Raw genomic sequence first — 24,428 nt, 5'->3', positions numbered from 1 at the left:
TCTTTCGCTCTCTCAGGCTTTTGTATGAGTCATTAATTGATTGTCCTAATTACAAAGGGCTGAGCCTTCCCCAGGAGCCTGTCTCCTGGTGCAGCCCTTTCTCCTGAGGCTGCTGGGAACAGGTGGCTCAAGATGTTCCCCATCACCTCTCAGGGCTTACCTAACACAGGGCTGAGCCACAGCAGAAAAATAAAGAGATGGGAGGTTGGGGAGGGGAAATAAAAGAAGAGGCTGGTTATTTTTCACACATTTGAATTATGCCGATGGCATTTCAATTTGGGCTTTTAAGGGAAGAAAAGGCATGTTTCTCAGCCAGGGTGGCCAAAAGAATCTGGATTTTTATTTTATTTTATTTTATTTTTTAATTCGGCACTTGATACCTTTATTCTCTCTTTTTTTTTCTCTCTTTTTTTTTTTTCTCTTTTTTTTTTTTTTTTTTTTAACCCAAAATATTATGTGAGCCCGGGATGAGAGAAGAGGGATGTTCACTGTTAGGTCTGTAAATACTGATGTGCCTCACGCCACTCCCCCTCCTCAGGTGGTCAAACTGCACCATCAAACAACTACACACAAATGAACAAACAAAACCAAGCATTACCAGCACTTCTCATATTTATATTTTTGATTTTATTTTTAATTTTTTTATTAAAAAAAACAACCATTATTACAAATGAACCATTTACTGGAAGGCTTCTGCCAGGGAGAACTCGCATTTCAATCTTCCTTTGTGAATAAAAGGCAGCACAGTTAAAACCCATAGACAATAAACAACCCACCAAAAAAAAAAAGAAATAAAAAAAAAAGAAATAAAAAAAAAAAGAAAAAGAATGTTTCAAACCATAGCTTATAATTATGCAGTTTCCTCAATGTCAATAGAGAGGCTTTTGTTAAAAGCCTTCAATTCATAATTGTGTGGAAGACTTTTAAAACACAGGGGAAGAAGGAAAACAATGTTTGTTTCGTATGTATATATGTATTGCTTGGATACCGTTAGTGAATTCAACGAATTTACTTCCTCCAAAGCAACCACCAGACATTCAGTCGGTCCTGAGTGACGCATTTGCCCAGAAAGCTGAGCACACACAAGTCATTCTGGCCAAAATTTCCCATTTCTGGCCCTGGTTTGGAGGAGGGTTTTCAGTGAGCTCACACCTGGCTTCCCACTTTGGGAGCCTGGATTCCCAGAGATGGGAACCTGGAAGAGGGGCTTTAATTCATCCTCTTCTGGTGTCCCCGAGTGAGGTGGCCCCAAGGCGAGCTCTGGGCAGCGCTGAATTGAGCCCCTGCCCTTGTACATCGTAGGTATCAAGCCCCAAACTGGGTATGTCAAAAACTGCAAATTAACAACTACTTTGTAAAAACAAAACGAACAAAAACAAACAAAAACCTATCCTCAGTGGGGGAACTTTAAGGTCAAAAACAAATAAAAATGGTCTTAAAATATATACATATATATATGGCTTTTAGTTTTTCCTATCCATTTCACTGGAAACAACAATAAATTTAAGGGTGATATTTGGTTTTTTCCCTGTAGCGTTCAGCAGGGCGGGTCGGATGGAGGCGCTGGCTGCAGCTCAGAACCCGCCCGAGTTCTCCTTCATCTTTGCTAGTAGCCTGGAGTAGACGGGAGCTGCGAAGGAGAAGAACGAGGTGGGTTGGACAGACACACAGACACCATCCCTGCCCGGCTATGCTGCATCTTGCTTGCCGCAAGACAACAGAATAAACTTTTCTTTAAGGGACAGGACATACGACAGAAATTAGAAACAAGCCTTACCTAGTCGAGGATTCCTTTGAGAAACCTACATGGAAAGAAAATATAAAGTTTGAATAAATACAATAAATCTCCGGCAGCTATAAGATGACTTTACATGGCAATGTGTTCATCCTTAATCTCCAAAAACTATCCTGGAAGGTGCTGGGCTAGAGTCAAGGAGCAGTGCCGAGCTGCCTCCCCAGTGGCATCTGTCTGACCTGCGGTTACACAGGATGGCTTTAATAGAAGAAAGCCTTCTGTTTCAGACATTCAGGGAGTCATATTCGCTGCTTACTAGTTCTCATCCCGACACTGTCAGAAGTGCTGATGGATGAATGGCCCTTCCATGCCATAGGCATTATGGAGGTTGACACATACAGTAATGAGCCAAGGCTGCATCTACAGTGTGCTGCAAATTGTAGGCTTCATGTTGCAAAAAGCATTATTTCTTATATAATTTAATCGCAAGAGAGGATTGATAAGTCCATGAAACACATCTGCTTACTCTCTTTGGAGGTCAAAACCTGAATGTGATGTTATCTTCAAATCACTATTAGCAAAATGTAATTTCTGTAGTTCTACAGTGACAGGTTTTTTGCTTTGTTTTTGGTTTTTACCTTAGATAATGCAGATGCCTGTTTGAAGATTTCTAACGCGGGATCTGCAGGCTCGTCACCTCTTTCTTGCGGCCTTGAAGCTAAAGGTGGGACATAGACAGCACTGAAATTACTAGGTGCGCAGATATACAGATGGCATTCAAAGCACACAGGATGCTTCCTTCCAGCATTTCAGAGCACGTGCTGAAAACCCCATAACAGATTAATCCTCCTCAATAAACTGAAGGAACTGCCACATGTCACCTCCCCCTCCCCAAGCAAGGACAGAGATGATGCAAGTTGGGACCAAGGTGAGGCCACAGCTCCAAACATGAGCCAGCTGCAGCCCACGGCCCTTCCTGTCCCCTCTGCTCAGTTCCTTGCTGTTGCCCACATTAAACGAGAGGGGTTTGTGCTGCCAGCTCTGCCCTGGTGGTGCAGCTCTGAGCATCCCAACCATGACCTACCCTGAGGCTGCAAGACGGAGTTGACGGCGTGAATCACACCGTTCGTGGCCATGATATCGCTCTCTGCAACAGGCTCTTTGTTGACGTGTATTATGTGGTTTTTCTGTTCAGGAGAAGAAAGAAAAAAAAAAGAAAAAAAAAAGAGAAAATGAGAAACTTTTGTCATTGGTGCTTTCCAATTTTGTCTAAAAAAAGAAAACCCTCACACCCTCACTTTGCATTCATTCATTGCTGGCTGGCTGTAGGCATTTTCATCTTTTCATCTCTCTTGCCAGTTGAGAAGGGCATAACACCAAATGATAGCTGGAGCAGTCAGTCCCCGAGCAGCCAGCAGGTTTTGGAGCACAGACTTCCTACGTGGGCTGGGTGGGAGTGCTGTGCTGCCGTGGCAGAGCCCTTCCATCAGCATCCCAGTGCTGCTGCTTGCACAGGCAGGGATTGCTACAGAGATTGTGGCAAGAGTGAGCAGCTCGGGGCTGGACGTGGCAAGAGCCTGGCACAGAAGCTGGCCAGCTCGATGCATTTTGAAGCACCAGCCTTTCCATTTTTGTCCTGCTTTTTCTTCCTTGTGCAAAGAGCGGGCCATGAGTTATTTATTCTCTGAAATATATATTTTTTTCCTCAGCAGGGGATCCTGCATTCTCTTAATGTAGTGCAGAATTTCTGAGATAAAATTGTGCATCTAAATAAATCCTGCTGTGCTAGGGGAGCCCATGCAGAGATCATTTTCATTACACTAAAAAAGACGTGTTAGCTGAACAAGCTATGCATCTAATTTATTTATGTTTTTTTCCCCATGACTCAGAGATAAATTTATAACAGCTCCTGGAAATCATTTGCAATTGGTCTTCTGGGGAGAAAGCTGAAGAAAACCACATTTCAAGGCTGCCAACTCGCTGAATTGAATACATGGCAAGAGTCTCTCCACTACAGCGCTGAAAACACTGCCGATGGGGCCGTACGCGTGTTTAGGAGAGGTTCCCATAGCACCCACATGAGCACTGACATTCTTTGCTCCCCGACACGGACATCTAAACACATAACAGAGGCAGTGACTCACGGTGCTGACTTCCAGTTTGTCTCCCTGCATGGACTTCAGCCTCACGAGCGCGCTGACCGCGCCGCTCACCAGGATCTCGTCGGCCATGTGGAACCGGAGGATGTTGCCAAGCTCCTTGGCGTTACCTGGGGGGAAAAAAACATGTACGTTTGTGAAACCACATCAGAGCTTGCTTCCCGTATTGCATGTGCTGGAATGACATTACGTGGAAATACCATAATTTCCTAAAAGGGCAAGGAATCAATGAAAAATTAAAAAGACCGATCAGAAGCACCTCAGTTGGAGCTGGTTAGGACATGGGGGCTGTTCCTGCCTGTACAGGTCAGGATCCCAGTGAGTCCAGGAAGGATGTTGTCCCAGTGTCCCACCTTGGCACACATCAACCCTGCCCTACACGTGAAATCCCTATCTCTTGGTTATTCTGCAGTCTATTCTTTTTCTTACTGTGCATTATATTAACTTTCTTCTGTTGCTGCTTTCACTTTCCAAGGAAGTTTGAAGAAAAAAAAAAGAAAAAAACAAAGAAAAAAAAAAACTTATGTGAAATAGAGCACCCCACACTTGCAAACATCACTATTTTCACCAACACCAATGACACTTTACATGGCATGATTCCTGGGTAGGAAGGGGAAGAGTGCAGGAGAGATGTCACTGATGGTTTATAGACTGCCGGCCTGATCCCTGCCTCACTGAGTCTCTCTCTGCTCTTCTAGCTGTGCTTTGAACCAGATCTCAGGAAGACAAGAGGCTTCCCCTTCACCACCTGTTTTCCAGAAGAGGCAGTGATGTGCACAGCACGGGCCAGCAGCCCCGCTCCGTGTTCTCCTTTAGTGGCTGTGACTAAAACCCAGAGCAAAACCCAGAGACAGGTGATAGGGAAGAGCTAGTGTAAAAACTGGCCTTCATATAAGAAACCAGAGAAGCTACAAGCAAGGTGGACTTCTCGTTTTGCTGCCCCTATCTGAACACGCTGTGAGCTTTTTTTCCATTACCATTTTTCTATCGTGGCCACAGCTCACACTGCGTATCCTCACCAGCATGATTCACTTCTTCATCAGAAGCGTAAACTAAATATTTGCGTGAAAAAACAAGAACATCTGAAGTGCCCACATCTGGGATACTTCATTCCTGCAGCCGTTTATAATAGCTACAGAACAGCCCTGAAATATTTATACATTAATCACTAGGCTGGGTGTGCAGGCTGATATTACCAATTCCTTGTTCATGCACTTAAAAGGATAACCAGCCACCATGGACAGATGCTCCACAAATTATGACGTCAATGTTTGGTTGGGCTTTAATGACGAGAAGACGTTACACTCAAATACCTGGCATTGTTTCCAACCACAGCCATTTTCCAACACGAAGAAAACAAAAAAAAATCCTGCAGCTTATCCCGAAGAGGGTTACTAAACATTCCCATGCTTTTTTTTCCACAACTGGCCTACATGTCTGTGCTTTTCAGGATATTGGTCTCTGTTTATGCTAGACCGGAATATTTGTTGTCTTCTCAGGATCAGGTTGGACTTCCTTCTTTGTCCGTGTACAAATAGATGGAACAAGAGCTCCATCCTTTTACTACTGAAATTCCATACAGTGTAGCTTGAGTCTGAATGCGGGCCATGTTTTCTGTTTGCAAAACTTATTTTAGATACCCTGATCCTATGTTACCGACATCCATTTTCACTTCTCTCATCCCTGACTGGAATTTCATAGCACACACTCCAAACATTTCGTAGCACACACAAGCACAAGGGAAGTATAAACCCATGCCCACAGTTTTTGTGAGAGTTCAGTGCCACTCCTTTCTGTGCATCCTCAGCTTTATGCTGGCTAGGGCTTATCCTAATCCGTTTTGTAGGATGTCCATGCAACCAGAAGACAGACTCAAAGAATACGGCAGACAAACTGAGCCATTCCTCCGGTATCATGCCAATAATACACAGCAGCTGTTCACCTGAATGCTCTAAAAATGCTCACCCATTAGTTTGTTCAGTTCCCCTTGTGGCATGGCTCGGAAAGCTTCATTTGTTGGAGCAAACACCGTGTAGGTACCTGGCCTGTTCAGGTTCTCCGTTAGACCTGCAGACTGGATAGCAGCCACCAACGTACTGCAAGGCAAGCAAACGTACAACATTAGTGGCTTCACCACAAACTACATTTGTTGGTTTTTGAGCAATAACCTCTTGTGTTCAAGAGAGTTGTGAAGTTACAATTGCAAAATCCTAAAAAATCAATTAACCCGAATGTTGATCGGGTAGGAAACCATCCCGTGAGGTCCAGCCAGAACATGTGAGAAATGGCAGAGCCAGCTGGGGATCCTGAATCCCTGGGGACAAAGTGGCTAGTGAGGAGACACAGAGGCTTGGCCACAGCACTACTGATGGCAGAGATGGCTTCAGAGCTGGCTTTTAAATGTGCTCACAAGGGGACCACACACTCTTGGCTCACACTTCAATGAAAGGTTACTGAAATCTCACTCCCTATAATTTAAGAATGAGACCGTGGTTTTGGGTACTCTTTCCATGTAAAAAAAAATAAAATAAATTATATGTAGTCATGACTACAATCCGTAATAAATAGAATAACAAATAGAAAGCAGAACAGCAGCTCTTCTGCTCCTAGCTGGCACCTAGGAAGAGCAGAAAGGTCACCTGAAGCGATGGTCTGCCTTGAGAACATCCATCACAGAGCCAGTTGGTGGGGTCAGCATTTTGTCCACACTGAACAGGGTCCCAAACCTTCCTCTCTTGTCATGGGCAGCAATGCAGGCATTTTCAATACATAGGTTCTGCAAACACAATCACAGAAAAACAACCTGATTAGTATGTACTTTGAAAGAGAGATATTTACACATTTCATAATGCTGTTATACTTTTTTCATGTTAACTGTACCAATACAAGATGTTCAGCCTGCAGAATACTTGTTACTTATGGTAAGGGATAACAAAAAACAGCTTAATCCCCAGGTCCTGCTCACAATGAAGTGGTCATTTAGAGGCAGTGGTTAAACTGACCAATTTTGAGAAATTCAACTGGTTTTAAGAGGCCGAGGCCAGACCCCCCCCCAGACCGGGGCTCCCCACACGCTGGAGATCCCACCCAGAGCACTGCCAGCTGCAGGCACTTACGTTGCGGTACACAAAAACTCTCAGCTCCTTGTCACCCAGCGTCTGCAGTTTCTGCCCATGGTAAAGGTATTTAGAGGAGAGCTGATCTTTAACAATGTGGTTCAGAAGCAAGTTCTTCATGTTGCTGTCAACAGAGACAGGTTTATCTGCAGCAAAAAAAAGTGTGGAAACAAGCAGTGATTCACTTAAAATGACCAGAGACACTAAAAACATCCAAACACAGATTATTTCCCACACCAGGTTTTGATTTTGAAGCTACATGCCCCTGTCTGTAGCTGAGGCATTTAAGGGAGAGTTTGCATGTTTGCACACCGAAACTCAGCCAAAGAGAAACTGTCTGAAGCAGGTCTGTGGCCCACACTGATAGGAGAGAGGGATTTACTCCCCAGTTTACCTTTGAATACATCGTTCACTGGGGCAAGGAGGGTCACTCGCTCATTGCCAGTTAGATGAGAACTGAGCCCTGCTTGTCTGAAAAGGTTCATGGACTCAGAAACTTCAGATTCTTGGGCCAACTCAAACAGGGTCTTAGCTGAAAAAAATAAAATAAAATAAAAAAATAAAGTAATGCATAGTAACCTTGCATTAAAGGCAATTCATCCATTCCTACAAAATACATATGTCTTCTAAATCCATTATTTTTTTGTCAAAAAGAATAATAGACAAAAGAAAGGCAACACAAAGAGATGCAAAAAGCCTCCAATACCTGAGTCAGGGATCAGCAGCTCATTAACAAAATGTACAACGCCATTAGTAGCCAGGATGTCCTTGTTGGCAATGATGGGCTTCCCGTTGAGGGTCAGCTCTTCCCCACTGCAGCCCACATCCAAGGTGGTCCCTTCCAGCGTCTCCATCGTGAGGCCAGCGATGATGGCCTCAGCACACATGGCTGACTTCAGGATGTGGTGGTTCAGCAGGTCTGCAAGAGAAGCAAGTGCCTTAGTGAGCTGGAAAAGTCAGACATAGAGTTAATGAAGATTTAGGGGCCCTCTTCAAAGGGGAAGGCCCCCTGGATGGCATTGCACAGGGCTCTACTCTAAGGGGTGTGCAGTCATTTCAGATTGTGCTAGCTTTAATTCAGCAGCCTGTGAAATGAAGTGTTCCAAAAGAATAATTTTTATACACTTGTCAACTTCGGTTTTGTGTGGTCGTTTGATTCATTTGTTAGGGGAAGCTACGCTGGTAAGTTCTCTTCTGTCTTTAGGTGGATAGAAATCAGCATCACATACAGGAATGCTAAAGAAAAGGGACTGCTCCGGCTCCCTGCTCCAAATCTGGTACCACCCTGTGCCACGTTTACACGCCTTTATCCCAAGAGCTCTGGGCTGTCCAGTTTTAAAAGATGGAAGCCGCCAAGCATGTTTACTGCAGCTGTCGTCAGATCATGTCAAGGAGCAGCTCAGATCTATTCAAAAAGGAATTCAAAAGAAGTGCAGAGCTCTCTTCAGTCTTTCACTGGCCTTGGCAAAGAGGCGCTTACCCCTCAGGGCTTCAGGGTCCCCCAGGATCCTGTTCAGGGTCTCTCGTGGGATCTTCTCAAAGGCTTCGTTGGTTGGAGCCAGAAGCGTGTACTGCCCTTCGCTTTCCAGCAAGCTGTTGAGGTCAGAAGCAGCCACAGCAGCCTTCAGAGAAATGAGGAGAGAGGGTAAAACATGTCCAGCCAGAATGCAAAGGTCAGCAGCTTTGTCCAGGCAGTCACTGAGAGCCAGATTTATTACAGCTTTTAGAATTTCAGAGCGCTTACAAAAATCCTGAATAGCTTCTTTCAGCACTTTGGTCCCTTTATAAATTTGGCCTGGCCCTGTGGTTCTCTTGTGCTCCAGAAATCTGAGTACAAGAGCCTTTTTTTGGCCAGCCTCGGAGCCAGTTTGAATACCCTGATATGCCTGGAAAGGGTCATGGTAGTTCCAGTGAATAATTCAGACCAGACCCTACTGCAGAACCCCTCTGCTTTCTACTTTTTTTCCTTAACTTGGCAAATACCAAAGCAAACAAGTTGATACTCATCAAATCGGAAGAGTTAACATCTCCTAAGGCCAAGTTTCTGATACAACAGCGAGGAGCCAGACTCCGTCTACATCTTTTTACTGACAACAGTAGCAGGGTGACAGTTATTCTCACAAAACCCTGCTTGCACTGATACCAAAAACATCTCTTCCTAAAGTAAAACAAGCTATATTGGTACAAGGATTTTATCAGCAGCTTTAGTCACGGCACTTAGGCACTGACAAGCTTCACTGGGAATGGGATGAGTGAATATCTTTAGGGATCCCTGGAGCACACGTGGGTTAGACTCACCCGAAGCGTTTCCAGGCTTTCCTCAGTCTCGACAATGTGCTGAATGCTGTTTGTGGTGGTGGAGATGACTTTGTCAATGACGTGAACCACCCCGTTGGTGGCGTGGTGGTCAGCTTTCAAAAGCCTGGCACAGTTCACAGTCACAATCTGCAAAGGGAAAGATGCAGGGGACATTATGTGCACTGAAACAAGAAGGTAGAGCAGCCACTGCTGCTTGTCTATTTCAAACGCAGTGAGCGCTATAATATTGAAGCAGCAGGAGCCAAAATGTGGTTTAAAAAAAAAAAAAAAAAAAAAACATAAAGAATGAGAATGCTCTATCAAAAACCATTTGAGTGGTATCATGTTTAAAGAGCTTTGAAAGTAATCAGTGGTTTTGTCTACCCTAAGAAAATATGCAGCATCAAGCACTTCCCCAGTCACAGTGTTGTACAGCAACACGGGCAACTTCCCTCCAACAGCATCTATGAAACTAGCCTCTTAAAAATACTCTTTTCAAGCTCCTTCTGACCATCTATCCTGAATCAGGAGTTTTCAGCCTAAACATGACATAGTCCTGGAGGTCCACGGACAGTGCAGAGGTGCAAGGCAGCAGAAAAGGAAGCCCCTGGTGGGTAGGTTTGTTGCAAACATCTTACCCCGTTGGGATAGTGGTGAATCTGGATAGGCAGGTTCTGGTACATGGAGTTAAGCGTTGTCCCATGCTTCAGGTCATCCGTGAGGACCCTTTTGTTCACCATGTGGTAGCGGAGGGCGTTGAGCAACTCGATGTTGACATTACTGACCAAGGAGTCCAGCGTTTCCTGAAAATCAGCAAAATTCGTTTTTTGTGCTGAGCCTGTTGGTGGGGAGAGTACAGAGGTTTGGCTGCATCAAAGGTCCCTGTGTGTTAGGTGAGGTGCTCAACCTCATGCCACCAGTGCAGCTCTGACTTCCATAAAGCTGCATCTTTGGCCTTCAAGCAGCAGCGAGCAGCTCTGGCAGCCCTGGCCTTGGCAGACAGATGGGCAAGGGCAGCAAGCTCCAGTGTGGGGTCACTGCATTCACGGGGATGCTCCATTTGGTGCATCAGAGGACAGTGGCGGCAATTTCAGGAGTGGGAATTTCACAAGACACAGAGTGAGAAAGCTGAACCCGATGTTAAGGAGATGTAGATGTAGCAGAGCAGGGGAACTCACTGATGCAAGGAGGCTGCGGGTTTTCAGAGGCTCCAGTTGGGACTGGGTACTTGTACCAGTTAGTAAGAACAACCGGAGTGGTGAAGTAGGGGCCAGCCAGAAAAATAATGAAAGGGATGGAAAATCTCTTGCTGTGGTCTTATTGCAATCCCTGACATTAAGAAACAGGGAAAACTGAATGAGGTGACTTCTACGTCCACCCACTGGGGAGCACCCACACCTCTCTCCAGTGCTGGGCTCGTTCAGAAATCAGGCCCTGGGGCTGATGGACCGGGACAGCGATCCCCATCTCGGAAACTCGCAGCCCTCCCTGCATCAGGACCGTGTCTGTTCTGCCAGCTGGGGCTGGAGTCAGACCCCTGCAGAGCTGGATCTCCACTAGAGAAAGCCAGAGGAAGAGGGGAACGAAGAGGATTTATATCTTACAGCAGACAAGGAAGCCCAGGCCTCATTACTTGGGGCAAAAATTGTAAAACTTCCAGGTCCTTCGATTTCTGGCCGTAGGTTAGACCGGTCGGAGTAGAGCTGCGTGGTGGCAGAGCCAACAACTCCCAGGGTTTCGTAGATGTTTGAAAGTGGCAGCGCTGAAAGAAGAGAAGGTTATGTTCCCGACACACCACTCATCCTGCTCTGCACTGCTGACAGTGCCGACCTCAGTCATAGCGGTGTGATCCAAGATCTAGTCTGCGGGCTTTGCTGGAGTCACACTGCATGTATACAGATGTAAATGGGGGAAAAGCAGACTCTAACTCTGTGTACCTGGCCCGATACACGCCGCTGCTCACTGCAGCCCTGTGGCTGAGTGCCAGCACCCAGCTCGGGGACAGGAAGCGCTGGGACAGCAGGAGCAGGAGCCTTGCTTCAGCAGAGCCACCAAACCCGCTCCCAGCCCGCCAGCAGCTGAGCTGTATTTGCTATTAAATGAAATTTTGCTCAACTCACCCTTGCCAAAACAGAAATGAGCAGAGACTGGCAGAACAGTCTGCTGCTTTATCGCTACCTTGCATTGCGTTTCCAACACAGCTCTATTACTTGTTGGACTCGGTAATTCCCCACAGCCCTCCCGTGCTTGATTGACTTTAATTATATCTGAGGTTTTTACGGTGTCTGGGACTTTCTGCATGCTTTGGAGCTGAGCTGGTGCTCAGCTGGTGCTCTGCTGAGTCCGTTTTTGACTCGTTCAAAGCAAGCTTGTGCACAAATTGCAAAAATCAAATCCACTTTGAGCAATTTTCTAATATTTCCCTTCAGTGGGCCGAGGTATAATTTTAAGAAGTGTAAAAAATGTCAAATGTCTTTACCAGCTGGGCAGCCTTTCTCTCCAGGAACTTTTTCATATCCAGGACAGCATTCGTAGCTGATTACTCTGGAACAAGAGATGGATACGGCAGATTAACTGATAGCTCCTCACTGCTTTTTCTCTGTTAGCTACAGTCCTGTCTGCGTTCGTCCCTGTGTGGTGAGCTTTCCGAAGCAGCGTCTTCCTTAGAAACATACACTTGAACAAAAGGCAAACCACAGTTTTTATCGCCTCCAGGGCTGCGTGTTGCCAACCTCCCCACAGAACAAAAACAGACAATTTATTTTCAAAACCACACTTGCCCAGCAACTTTGTCAGTCCCTGTACAAACAGTGGCTGGAGACCGATGCCACGGTCCCAGCAGATGACCTGAGCAAGGCAGTGAGCACAGCACAAGCTTGAATCAGGACCTACACAGCACAGAGAGAGGCAAGGCAGAGACCAAAATATCCAACATATCTGAATTATTTATTTACTTAGCTTCAGGGGGAGTCCAAGTCATCGAGTTCAGCCTCTTCCTCGGGAGGATTTGGGGTTCTCCCAGTGTTACAACCTATCATGGTTTGGGCAGCGCACTGCAGCTCCAGTACGGCTGCCCTACAAATCCGCCGAGCATCCCCCTGCGTTTCACCCCATTCTTGTCTGCCACCAGAAAATATTTACTTATTTAGAGCAAAGTTGGCATGACAGGCCTGGAGGCAAAGGGGCGCCTCTGGTCTTGGATGCCCTGGCCCCAGGACCTGGAATAAGCCCTGCAAGGAGAACTTTGCTGGGATGCCTGTGCCTAGGTGGGTATCCCAGGGGGTGATGCTGCACCCCTGGCTTTGCTACCAGGGGGCAGGGGTCCCCCTCCTGGGGACACAGGGAGCCCCAAGGGGGTCAGATGCTAAAGAAGCACGAGCTGCCTGAATGCTGCACCCATTGTCCGCAGCTGGGTGGGAAATGAAAGTCGTCTGATTCTCAAAGCTGCCCTTTAAAGGGAACATGTTTCCATACAAACAGGGAAAAAAAATAATAAAAATCAACCCAGAAGTTGCCTGCTTAATTTTCACAAGGGTTTCTTTCTCTTATTGCTTTTATGCTTGGTGTGAAAGGAGCGAGGCAATCTGGTAGATGGGCAGGGACAGCGAGGCACTAGGTGTTCCTCCCAAAGACAAGCCTTTCCTCTGTGCTCCTGGCTGGATTCGAGACAAGCCCGGTGCTGTAGTGCTGAGCCTCAGCGTACTCACTCAGAGAGAAAGGAAAATCCTCAAACTTCAGATATTTGTCATCATTTTAACACTGTTAACAAACAGTGGAAATGCCTGGGGTTTAAGAGGGAATTCTTCAGGGTAATTAAGAGCCAGTAAGTGAAACAAATACCTGCTTTTCTGTGACAGAAGCAAATAAATTCTGTGTCACGGTTTCCTAAGAGAATTACAAAGCAAACCCAGACTGATTGTCTAGACATTATATATTCCATGTGGGAAAGAGCTTGCCTAAAGCAATCCCTTCCTTTGACTACTGGAGATCTTAACACCCTGCTGCTCCACTTTCCCCAGCCCCCGGCTCATGTTCATTAGAAACGCACACTTTCTCCCCCCACCACTTCCCTCCCCGACCTCCAATTTTTCTTTTTTTCACCCTAGAAACTAAATCCAGTCTAGACAGTTCCCTCGGTTCAGACCTGTAATCAAAGACGACGAGCTGATTAAAAAGAAATCGTTGCAGAGTTCAGCATAAATAATTCCCGAGTGCTGACGTGGGCTTTAAAAGGCGTATTTATAGATCGATCGGAGATTAATGAGCCGCGAGGAGGGGCAGGACGGGGCGCACGCAGGCTGTGGCGCGGGCTCAGGGCTGATGCTGCTCCAGCAGCAGGGTGAGGGCAGCGGGGCGGGATGCAGGGACCACACCGCCGGATTTTTTATTATTTTTGGGGGGTCGGGGAGCATCTCCGGCACCACCCCACTGGGAAGCCAGTGGCAAGAAGCACCAAGGCCAGTTATGGGGTCGGTACAGGCCCCAGTCTCTGAAGCTGACCTACCAGCACCGCCTGGCTCCCTGCACCACGTATGCCATTCCCACCCTCACCTCCCTGTTCCTTCTTCCCATCTTGTCCTGTATGATCTCAACTGTGATTTTTTAATTTTTAATTAAAAGAAAAAAAAAGGACCAGGTGAACACGGAGGTGCTCAGGCAAATGTTTGCGCCTACAAGGAGCCAGTCTCAGGGATCACGAAACCATCTTCAGCTTCAGCCACTTGCTCTCCTGTGGCTGTGCCTTGGTGAAAGCACAAGACCACACAAGATATCCGGCCCCCAGGGAGCAGCATGGCCGTGGCTGAAGGCTGCTCCACCTCATTTTCAGGACTTGGTACCCTACACCTCCATAAGGGAGCACGGCTGCTCCTTTGACACATGCTCCTCCGTGAGGCCCAGCAGAGAGGGGCTTTCCCATGCCAGAGGTGGCTAACCTGGCCCTGCTGTCCACGGGCTTTGGCTGCACCAGGAGAGGGATCAGAGGGCAAAGGATGCCCCACAGCACAGCCCCGTATGGAGACGTCGCCCCACCTGCGCTCCCCTACACCGCCAGGCAGGCAGCACCAGAGGAGCTGCGTGCTCAGGATCAGAGCATCAGCCGGGGGGTTGCTCTTAATGGCAGGGGGAAACAGTGAAGGGATAAAGCCCTAAAAGCTCCCTAACCACGCAGCAGATTCAGCACAAAAGCCAAGCCAAGTGCTTAGAAACACTGTACTGCTAAACGTCCCCATGTCCTGGTGCAGAAGCAAGCTCCCTGCCTTTTATTAGTCATTGTCTCACCACCGCTGCATTCTTAGGGCCTGAAATTAAAATTTAAGTGCATTTTTCAAGGTAATAAAAACTAGCTAAGGCATGTATTAGTGAATAAAGATCCATTTGTAATAATTTCCTGTAATAAGTCCCATATGTTTTGGTTTTGCAAAAAGAGTGCCAGGGCTCATATTTTTTCCTGAATAGAGGAAAGTAAATCAGACAAAAAAAAATGTTGAGGAGAAGAAAAAGAAAGTAGTAAGGGGCAACTTACTGCTACTAGTTGTTGCTCAAAGAAAAAAAAATAAGAAAAAAAGGAGGAGATTGTTGCCTTGTTCACTACACAAAAAGAGCGCGTGTGGGAGGCAATCAACTGCAAACCGCTCTTCTAGAAGAATGAGTCCAGTGCATAAGGGAGACAGAAAAATATAAAAAGCACAGGCGCAACTATGAGAATATACCCTAAATAAACTATTTCTTTGGCCTTGGAATAACCAACAGTGGAAAATTACCTAATTACCAAAACAATCTTGTTTCAGTGCTCATTAAAATCAAAGCAGTGTCGGACTTCTTGCCAACTGCCTTATCTCACTTCATCAGAAAGTAATGCAATGATAAAATGTACATAAATCCTCTATCTAATTTCTCCCTAACCGCATGAGCCAATACTTTAGCAAAGAGAAGAAAAACAGTGGAAAAAGAAAAGCAGATAAAGAGGTGGGAGTCCCCTTCTGATCCATGAGTTGAATTTTCCATCGCGCACATCCAGTTCCAGCGGCGCACTCCATCCCGATGGACCCAAAGATGCCAGCGTGCAGAGCCTCAGCACCAGGTCTCATGTTTATGGCCATAGCTGATTTCTTTCTGGATTTCTTTCTGGACACAGATCCTCTGCACCCCAGGGGCCCCGAGAGTGAGCCTGGAGCAGGCACTGAAGGGTCATGCACATGGGGACAGGACCAAAGGCCAAGCACATCCGAGCCTCTCGTGTCACTGCATGTCTCTGGGCACAGGATGCAATTGTCCTAGGAGCATCCTATGACTTACTGCTGTTGGCTTGCAGCAACTTTTCTGCCCTTCTCTCTCAAAGCTGAGTTTCTTTTCTCCCAGCCAGCTCTGCGGGTGCTCACTTTGCTTCTCTGCAATACCTGTTCTCTCACTGACCTCTCTCCCTGCTACCTGTTTGAAACACAGCTCAGAGCAAGAAAAGAAATCAAAAATCAAAGCAGTCACAGCTGTCTTCCTAGAGGCAGGTATTTGCATCTGCAACTCACTTCCAACCTGTGGCACCACTGGCCCTTTAAGCAAATAAAGAGGATAACTGGTCAAAAGTGAAGTAGGTGAGATGGGAAAAGCATCTCCCAACCCAAGACTGCTCCTCTCAGAGGTGGAAAAAGCCTTTAGGAAGAGGAGAGAAAAGACCATGCTTATCCACAGGTGTTCCAGCTCTGGTGGGAGATGGGCACAGCGTCCCCTGCAGGGCTGCAGGAGTGGATCCAGCCACCAAAGGGAGGACCCAAGGACACAGCTTCGGGAGAGGGCTTCTGCCCCCAGGTATGCTGCCAAACGTGCCAAACCCTGACTCTTTCTGGGATTTAAAGGCATGCGGTGCTCTCAGAGGCTCTCCCAGCACCACGCAGAGGGCCAGTTTTGGGGTTCATGCTGAGCACCATGGACTATGCCCATGCACTCTCCTGGGAGCCCAGGCACCAAGGATGGAGCAGCACCAGGCCCCCGACACCGCTGCAGGAGTCTGATTGCTGCAGCATAACGCCTAACATCCCGACCGGCTCCTGATTGCTTCCAGACGCCGGGAGCACCACGTCCAGTGGGAGCCATCACCAGCAAACGCCTGTAATCAGAGCTGTGTCCCGGGGTCCTCCGGAAAATCTGAGTCAAGGCACGTGTCCTTTGTTCTGCACAAGCACTGCGAAAGGGCAAAGTAAGGCACAGGCTCCAAAGTGACTAGGAAAAAAGGAAAAGACAGTAAAACCCATTGTTGAGATGATGCGAAGTGAAGAATGGTGAGCTAGTCCCACGTGCAATGGGAACATTATCTCATAGGTTAACACACAGGTTAACGGTGTGTATGCTTCATTCTCAGCAGTGCGTCACTGGAGAAGACATTTGGGGAAAAGCAGAGCAAGAGAGGTTGGAAGAGATCACCCCAACTCCCCCGACGAAATCCAGAGGTACAGCCAGATGCCAGGCCTTCCGGCTCCTTCTGGAGATAAGCAGCTGAGTTTGCCTCTGCCAAATACAGCTGCAGACATGGGTTGCTTGACGCTTAGTTTCTGATCTGCTTCCGAGCTGAAACAATCCTGGGGTGGAGCAGCAAAGCCACCCCATGTCCACAGCAGAGTCACATTTTGCTGGGAGGCCTACCAAGCAGCTCTGCTATCTGAAGGGGCAACAATGATACCACATGGCCATGCCATAATCTGGTCCATTTTATGTTGAAAAAAGCCACTATTCAACCAAGATGAGTCTGAACTCTAATCATCCATGTTAAGTCTTACCAGATTTTATGGTTTTATAGAATTAGGGTTTGGAGGAGAGTGTTTGTTTCTTTTCACAATATTGCCTCTCTCTCTTTTTTACAAAGAAAATTGGACTTAAGGGAAACCTGCCCAACACATGGTACATCCTGCAACGCATCCTCCTGAATTACAGAACTGTCTTATTTGAGATGAACTCATGGGTAGAACAATGAAAGGCCACGCACAGGGCCAATTTTACCTCCCTCCTCACAACACCAACGCAAAACCCACGAAACTAAATCTGATAGCCAGCAAGCACAGCTAAACCAACAAAGGCAACCAAAATAAAAGCAGCCCAGCTCACCACAGCTAAAGATCTGCTGTTTACTTCACAAACATGGCTTATTTAATCCTCACTAAAGAACAGCATGTTCCTATAGATCCAATTACAATTTACATTGGACCACACCAGACGCACACTGGCTGATTTCTGCTGCGCGTCCTAGATCAGCGGTTTCTTGCAGTCTGTGATTTCGGCCTAGAAGAAATCTCCTGGACTTTCCTTGCAGCTTTTGCTGTCTGAGGAGGGATGGTGTGTGGCCGGGGTGCCACCACCTCCTGCGACTTGTGTGGAGTCCCCAAAGCTATCTGAGAGCCATGGGGCCGGGGCCGGCAGCAGTGGATAACGCCGTGTGTGTGCTCAGGCCAGGGCCAGCAAATGTCCCCGAGAGCCCTGGTTGGCCTACACCAAGGAGAAAGCTTCCCCCGTGCTGCTCTACAGCCTGGCAGGGAGTCAGGCACGTGATTATCTGCTGACTGCATCGCTCAGAGGAATGTCCCGGGGCTGCCCGCACGGCTACGTTACGCGACAGCTACTTGAATATTTTTGTTTGCGATCTTAGATGTGGAATTGGCCTGTAAGTGTAATTAACTTTCCTGGTGGAGTCATCAGAGTGCTGGCTAAAACTGACACTTCTTTCCCCTTATTTCTCTTTCCTCTTCCAAAGAAAACACGTGTAGGTGAATTTTGTGTTTTCTCCAATAACCATCAGCTCCGGGTTGCCTTTTTTTCTTTTTTTCTTTTATTTTTTTTCCAGCGAGGCAGCATTGGGCCTAGCAGTGAGAGAGGCACAGCTAAGTACTAGAAACCATCTGGAACCCACTTCATCACAGCATCGAGAGCTATACAAGTACATATAGAAATGCAATTAGAATAAATCACCAGGGTTTGAATTTACACGGTATTTTCCATTCTTAACATTGAAGTGTTTCAGAATCATGTTTGTCATTTGGAAAAAAAAACAAGACAATTTTTCTTTGGTAGTGAAAGACTAAAGCAACCCTTAGCACACACAATATATAAGTTCACCCAGTGTCTGTTGCACCATTCGTTTTCCCCACCCAGCAGCCGCCTCCGCTTGGGTCTTGGGGCGACCCTGGGGGGCTCCCGAGTACTTACGTTGACTTCCCGCAGATCTTCCTCTGGTACCACTGCTTGCAGTTCGTGAAGTATTTCCTGTTCGTGCCGATCAGCTTCTGCACCGCGCAGACATTGGGGCTGCAGGGAGGGACAGAGCAGAGGAGGGTCTGAGAGCCTGGAAAGCCCCACCGTGGGTGTGACGAAGGGAACTCGGAGCTGCGAGCTGACTTTCCAGGTCTCAGAGTGAAGGAAGCAGTGAAAGAGACCTCTCTACCTCTCTCCACTCTGCAAGGTTATATCTTCCTTCACTGAATGCAAAGCTTGGCTTCTCTCCATGTTCCACTCCTCCCCAAAATATAAAGGAATTGAGTTAAAGATAGCAGTTCAGTCGGGATTTCTATGGTGAACACCAACTTCTAATTTGGAGTCCTGAGTGAAACCCAATAAATTTCTGCAATATTTCAAATATTTCCCCCCAAACCCATTATTTTATTGTTTAGGACCTAAAAAAGGACATATTTATCAACGCCAAAACCAAGATGGGCACTTTTGCTGCCTGACAGACTCAGCCTATGCTGGACACAGACGTGAGCTACTGAAGGGGAAGACGAGCAAGCGGCACTGCCCTCCACGGCTTCGATGCACTACGCATGGTGGCTGTAAGACCTCAGCCTGAGAGGCACCGATCGCTGCTAACCCACCAGGGAAGCCCATGCTCAGCACCACCCGTGTGACTTGTCCCACTGGAACCTGGCAGCAGCCTTCCAGCTGTCGAAGAAGTGGTGTCATGGGGAGCAAAGCTGTGGTCAGACAGGAGCTGACTCGCATTTTTGGCCAGCACACCATTCCCAGCTCACCGTCTCCAGTTGCCAACCTCCATGGTTTGTGTGCCAGCAGCTCTGGCCACGGGTGTGGGCAAGGCAGGGGGCTTGAGATGTGATTTTATAGACCTGGGCTTCAAACAGAGGTGCAGCAAATGCCCCAAAACACTGCAGATGCTCAGCCCAACTGCCCCTGGCTTCCCAGCACCAAAACCATGCCGTCATTGCAGCAGCGGCACAGAGAGTATGAGCAGAGTTGGCTGCCAGAATGATAAGGGGAAAATAAATAATTGAGTAAAATACACAAATCATCACTTTGGAAGCGCTCTGCTCTGCACCTTCCAAGGCACAACTCTGGATGGGGCACGGAGCTGCTGCTGTGGAGGTCTCACTGACCTCCTTCAGGAAGCAGACGGACATTTGTCCCCATTTGGCTGGGACACTGCCACTCACCTGCCCCAGCTGCCAAAAGCAGGCTCTGCAGCCCACCACCAAGTCCTCCTGCAGGCGTGTTTGCTTCGCACCAGCATCCCAAACCCAGCTCTCTCAAACAGGTCACCCTGCCCATCCTTAGTGTGAATTAATATGAGGGTCTCCTCTATGTTGGTTAAATCCAGCATCAGCCTCAGCAGGAGCTTGGCTTGCCTTCAGCAAGCTTTTGCTGATGTGACTGCAGCAGGGCCCTGCGGTGACAGGATTTGACCCTGCCAGGCCCTGGCACTGCCACAAGGGACAAAGTGGGGACCCGTGGGACCTCGGGGAATTAGGCTCGCTGCATCCCTTGTTACTGCCTTACCCAGTAAGGGTAGGTTGCTGCTGCATGAAAGCATTTAACTCCCTTTCTATACATAAGGTGAGGGACAAGGAGAAAGAATCTACTGAGAAAAGGTAGAAATCACAAAGCCAAACTTTCAGCTGGTGCAAGCTGGCACCGGCTCAGCAACTTCCACGCCAAATCCCGGCTGAGAGACATGTCTGTGCTCAGTGACTCAGCCCACCTCGGCTCCTCCGGCCCCGGCGCGCCTAAATGTGGTTCCAATTACACTGAAATTCCAAATCTTGCCTCGATTTCAGCGTCTGGCTGACGGCAGTGGACAATCCCTCTAATATTCGTCTTGACAAGCCTGGCTACTGAAGGACTTGTTTGATCACTTCCCCCATATCCCTGGGAGCAGCCTGCCAAGAAAACTCCTGGGCAGCCCCAAACCCCCTGCTTTGCCCCCTCCTCCCTGCCCAGGACCCGGCGCCGCCGGGCTGCTCGCTGACTTATTGGGAAAACTTTCCCCGTTTTAACCCCGTGCGGAGCAATCCCCCCGAGGGCCGCGTTATCAATGATTCCCACAGGCAGGCTGTAGTAGCGGCTCCCCGCCGTGCCTGTTCTGGTGCTTTGCCCAGTCTGGCTTAAAATGAATTTGTCAACACTCTCCCCGCTCCTCGTTGGAGTTCATCACCTCTGCCATGCCGTTCCCAGCTGACTCGCGGATAAAACCGCCCATTGTTCGCCTGCATCTGAAGCCTTCCCCTTGGCAGGCAGCAGCTGGGAGCTGCCGGGGCAGGGGCAGCCCTTGGGAAGGGGCACCAAAGAGCAGGACCCCCGTATGACCCCCCGAGTCCCGCAGCAGCTCCCTGCCGTGACTGCACCCACGCACCCAGATTTTCGTCTTCAGATGTTCATACTCCTCCCCACATGCTTCTCATCTCGCCCCCCCAGCACCTGAGCTGATTCACTTAAAAATAATTAAGCTGTATGAGTTTTGCTGCAGAGCCAAGCCCTGCCACCCAACTCGTTCCCAGCTCAATGGGAGCATTGATGGTGCGGGGGGATGCTCAGAGCAGAAAGGGTGGCATTCCTGGTCGCACATCCCTCCGGAGCTCCTTCCTGCAAGCGAAACAACACGCCTCACATCCCAGAGCTTTTGGGCTGCTTTTCTGTTGCCGTGTCCCTTGGACACATCATTAATCAGCGTTCAGAATTTAGTTTAAAAACTCGCTCGGGATAAATTGCTCTCCCCATCGGAAAGCAACCAGCGAGCCAAGCGCTGCTGTCAGCTCTGCCGGGTTCATCTCGGCAGAACTTCTCATCTGTAACCCCGCCATACCAACACCTCGTGCCTCCTGCAGCTCTCAGGCACCGGCAGGGAGTGAGTTCACATCCCACCCCGTGCCTCCCGTGGTGGCACAGGGACCAACAGGCTGCTCCTCAGACACAGCTGCACTGATTTACACCAGGGATATCGGCAGAACGGGATATTTACTTTGTTTCAGATCATGTACAGATGGATAGCAGCACTGTATTTGTGTGTAAATCCCTGCAACCCTTTCGGTACTGAGATTTTACCAATAGGCGTCTGCTCAGAATTTGCCTGTAAGGTTCTCCGTCCGGTGAGATACCCAAACAGTGCTCCCCTTCTTGAAAAGGGCTGACCTGGAGCCCCACCAGGTAACATATCAAATTGCAATATTTCAGCCTGGTTTTTTACAACGCGATTCGTGACCCTGCCCTCAGCAGCCCATTTAAATGGAAGCTGCAGCTCAATCGATGTCAGCACCGCCGGAGACAAAAGCCAGCTGAAGCGTCTGTCATCGTTCACTCTGCCTATTCCCCATGCACTATAAAAGCAGGGGGGGCAGCCACTAACAGCTGGCCAGCTCTCCACCTATCAATAAAAAGAGTCAAACCACACAGCCCCTAACATAGAGACATACAGAGATGTCTACCTGCATTTTTGGGGTGCTCCTTATCTCAGAAGGTGTATGATTAAGTAAGGGATTAGTTTGCTCAGGAAAACTTTCAGGACTTATAGTTAAAGACCAAGTTGGTGCTTACTCCATAAAGACACCCGTCTGCCACTGAACCAAGTTTCTTTCTTTTTCTGTAAACTCTTGAAAAGGGGAACTCCTTCCACGAAACGCTTAAGTGAAAATCTGATGATTTTTTTATCCCCTTCACGGGGATAAACTGATAAAGAGGGGTCTAAAACGACCACTGGAGCACGAAGCATCCTGAAGGAAAGGAAGAAAGGGGAAAGAAGGAAAAGCCCCCGGGGGTGGGAAGCCCCCGGGCAGAGCGCAGCGAAGGAACCCGAGCCGCGACCCCAGGAGAAAAAAAAAAAAAAAAAAAAGGTTTGGGGGGTGTTTTATTTTTTTTCCCCCTCCCCTCTCCCTTTCTCGCCCCGGGGGCGCGCAGCGGCCGCTTACCCGTGCTGGCGGCCGCGGAGGCGGCTGTGCTGCAGGACCTGCTGGTACGGGGACTTGGCGGCCAGCCCCAGCCCCAGCCCCAGCCCCAGCCCCAGCGCCAGCAGCAGCGGCAGGCGTGCCATGGCCGGGATGGGCCGGGACGGACCGGGATGGGACGGGACGGGACGGGTCGGGATGGCTCGGGACGGGCCGGCGGCGCCCGCGCCTCCCGTTAAATGCGGCGGCGGCGCGGGGCGGGGAGCGGAGCGGCCCCGCGGGGGGAGAGGAGCCGCCGGGCGGCCCGGCCTTGCGGGAGGGGAGGGGAGAAGGGGAGGGGAGGAGGGGAGAGGGAGAGGGAGACGCCCCCGGGGAGGGCATCCGTCCACCCACGCATCCATTCATCCACCCACACACCCACTCACTCACCCATCCATTCACCCACCCATCCATCCCCCCGTCCATCCATCCGTCCACCCATCCATCCATCCCCCCATCCACCCATCCATCCATCCCCCCATCCATCCCCCCATCCATCCATCCCCCCATCCATCCATCCCCCCATCCCCCCATCCATCCATCCCCCCATCCATCCCCCCATCCATCCATCCATCCATCCCCCCATCCATCCATCCCCCCATCCACCCATCCATCCATCCCCCCATCCATCCCCCCATCCATCCATCCATCCATCCATCCCCCCATCCATCCATCCCCCCATCCATCCATCCATCCATCCCCCCATCCATCCATCCATCCATCCATCCATCCATCCATCCATCCCCCCATCCATCCCCCCATCCATCCATCCATCCATCCATCCATCCCCCCATCCATCCATCCATCCATCCATCCATCCATCCATCCATCCCCCCATCCATCCATCCATCCATCTAACCCATCCATCCACCCACCCACCCACCCACCCACCCATCCCCCCGTCCATCCATCCCCCCATCCATCCATCCCCCAGAGCAGAAAGGGGCCAGGGGCACCCCTCATCCTCGCTTCCAGCACAGCATTTCACCCACAATCTCTCTTTCTTCTTCTCCTGGGCATTTTTCTCTCCCCACCTCCCCTAACTCATGTCCCTGATGCGCTCCGGGGGTCCCATCTGATCCCAGCCCCCGGGGAGCTTTCCTGCCCGCCCCACAAGCATCTTTGGCAGCCACCCCATGCCGCCTTGCCCGGCACCTTCTCAAATACCTGCAGGCATTGCAGCCCCCTCCCCTGGGTCCTTCCAGCACTGTCAGGGGTCACACTTGGTGAGGGGTTTCTGGTTTCCCTTAAACCACAGCAGGAGCAGCAAGGCTGCCGTCAACAGGCCCCGCCTTGGGCAGGTTGCTTGTTAAGCCCCAGGGTGAATTCAGCAGCGAGCCACATGGGAACCCCTCGCTCTGAAGGGCCACAGACACTCAGAGGTACCAGCCCACTGTGGCCAGCGTGACAGCGCCCTGGGAGCCAGCCCCAGGCATTGTAACAGCTCGCTTGGGAAACCTCCGGTCCTGTCAAGGGCACCTCGCTCCCATCTTTGCCCAGCCTGATGCACCACAGCATCCCAACCGTGTTTCTAGTGAACTCGCTCCGGCTGGACCGACACCAAACTTTATGGGCTCTTTTCTCCTGAAATCTTCCTGGAAGGCAGAAGGAGTCCTTTGTGGCCACTTGCTCTCAGGGACTGACTTCTGCGGAGGCTTGTGAGGATTTGCAGGCTGCAGGAAGGGCAGCTGCTCAGCGAGGGACGGGAATTGAAATGTATCCAGGGAGCAGCTGCTGAGCCAAACAGAAGGTCTTTAGCAATAATAAACACTTTCTATTTACAAAGATATTTTCCCCCCTGCAGTAAATAAATCCGATTAGTGTAAACAGCATTAACGCTTCTTGGATAAAATACACAAACCCTTCCCCAGTGTCGGGTTTCCTCTCCCTGGGAAGCGCCTGGCTGCTGCCTCCATTACGGAGATGAATCACAAAG

At 49.1% G+C, this 24,428-nt stretch overlaps 1 protein-coding gene across 1 annotated transcript; it reads right to left on the bottom strand.

Annotated features, from left to right (window-relative positions):
* Positions 1-604: 604 nt before the first annotated feature.
* TGFBI (transforming growth factor beta induced) lies at positions 605-22,770 on the bottom strand. Its single transcript, XM_040573340.1, has 17 exons — positions 22,478-22,770; positions 18,498-18,596; positions 11,788-11,852; positions 10,913-11,070; positions 9,947-10,111; positions 9,309-9,455; positions 8,491-8,632; positions 7,717-7,929; positions 7,405-7,542; positions 7,011-7,156; positions 6,534-6,670; positions 5,860-5,990; positions 3,880-4,004; positions 2,820-2,922; positions 2,374-2,453; positions 1,778-1,802; positions 605-1,630 (listed from the first exon to the last, which is right to left on the bottom strand). The coding sequence occupies exons 1-17, from the start codon at positions 22,597-22,599 to the stop codon at positions 1,575-1,577; spliced, it is 2,052 nt and encodes a 683-aa protein (XP_040429274.1). The 5' UTR covers positions 22,600-22,770; the 3' UTR covers positions 605-1,574.
* Positions 22,771-24,428: the final 1,658 nt, after the last annotated feature.

The sequence above is a fragment of the Cygnus olor genome, chromosome 14 (assembly GCF_009769625.2).
Source record: "Cygnus olor isolate bCygOlo1 chromosome 14, bCygOlo1.pri.v2, whole genome shotgun sequence".
In the NCBI taxonomy this organism is placed as follows: Eukaryota; Metazoa; Chordata; class Aves; order Anseriformes; family Anatidae; genus Cygnus; species Cygnus olor.
The sequence above is the reverse complement of the archived record's forward strand: the minus strand, read 5'-3'. Positions and strand labels throughout refer to the sequence as shown.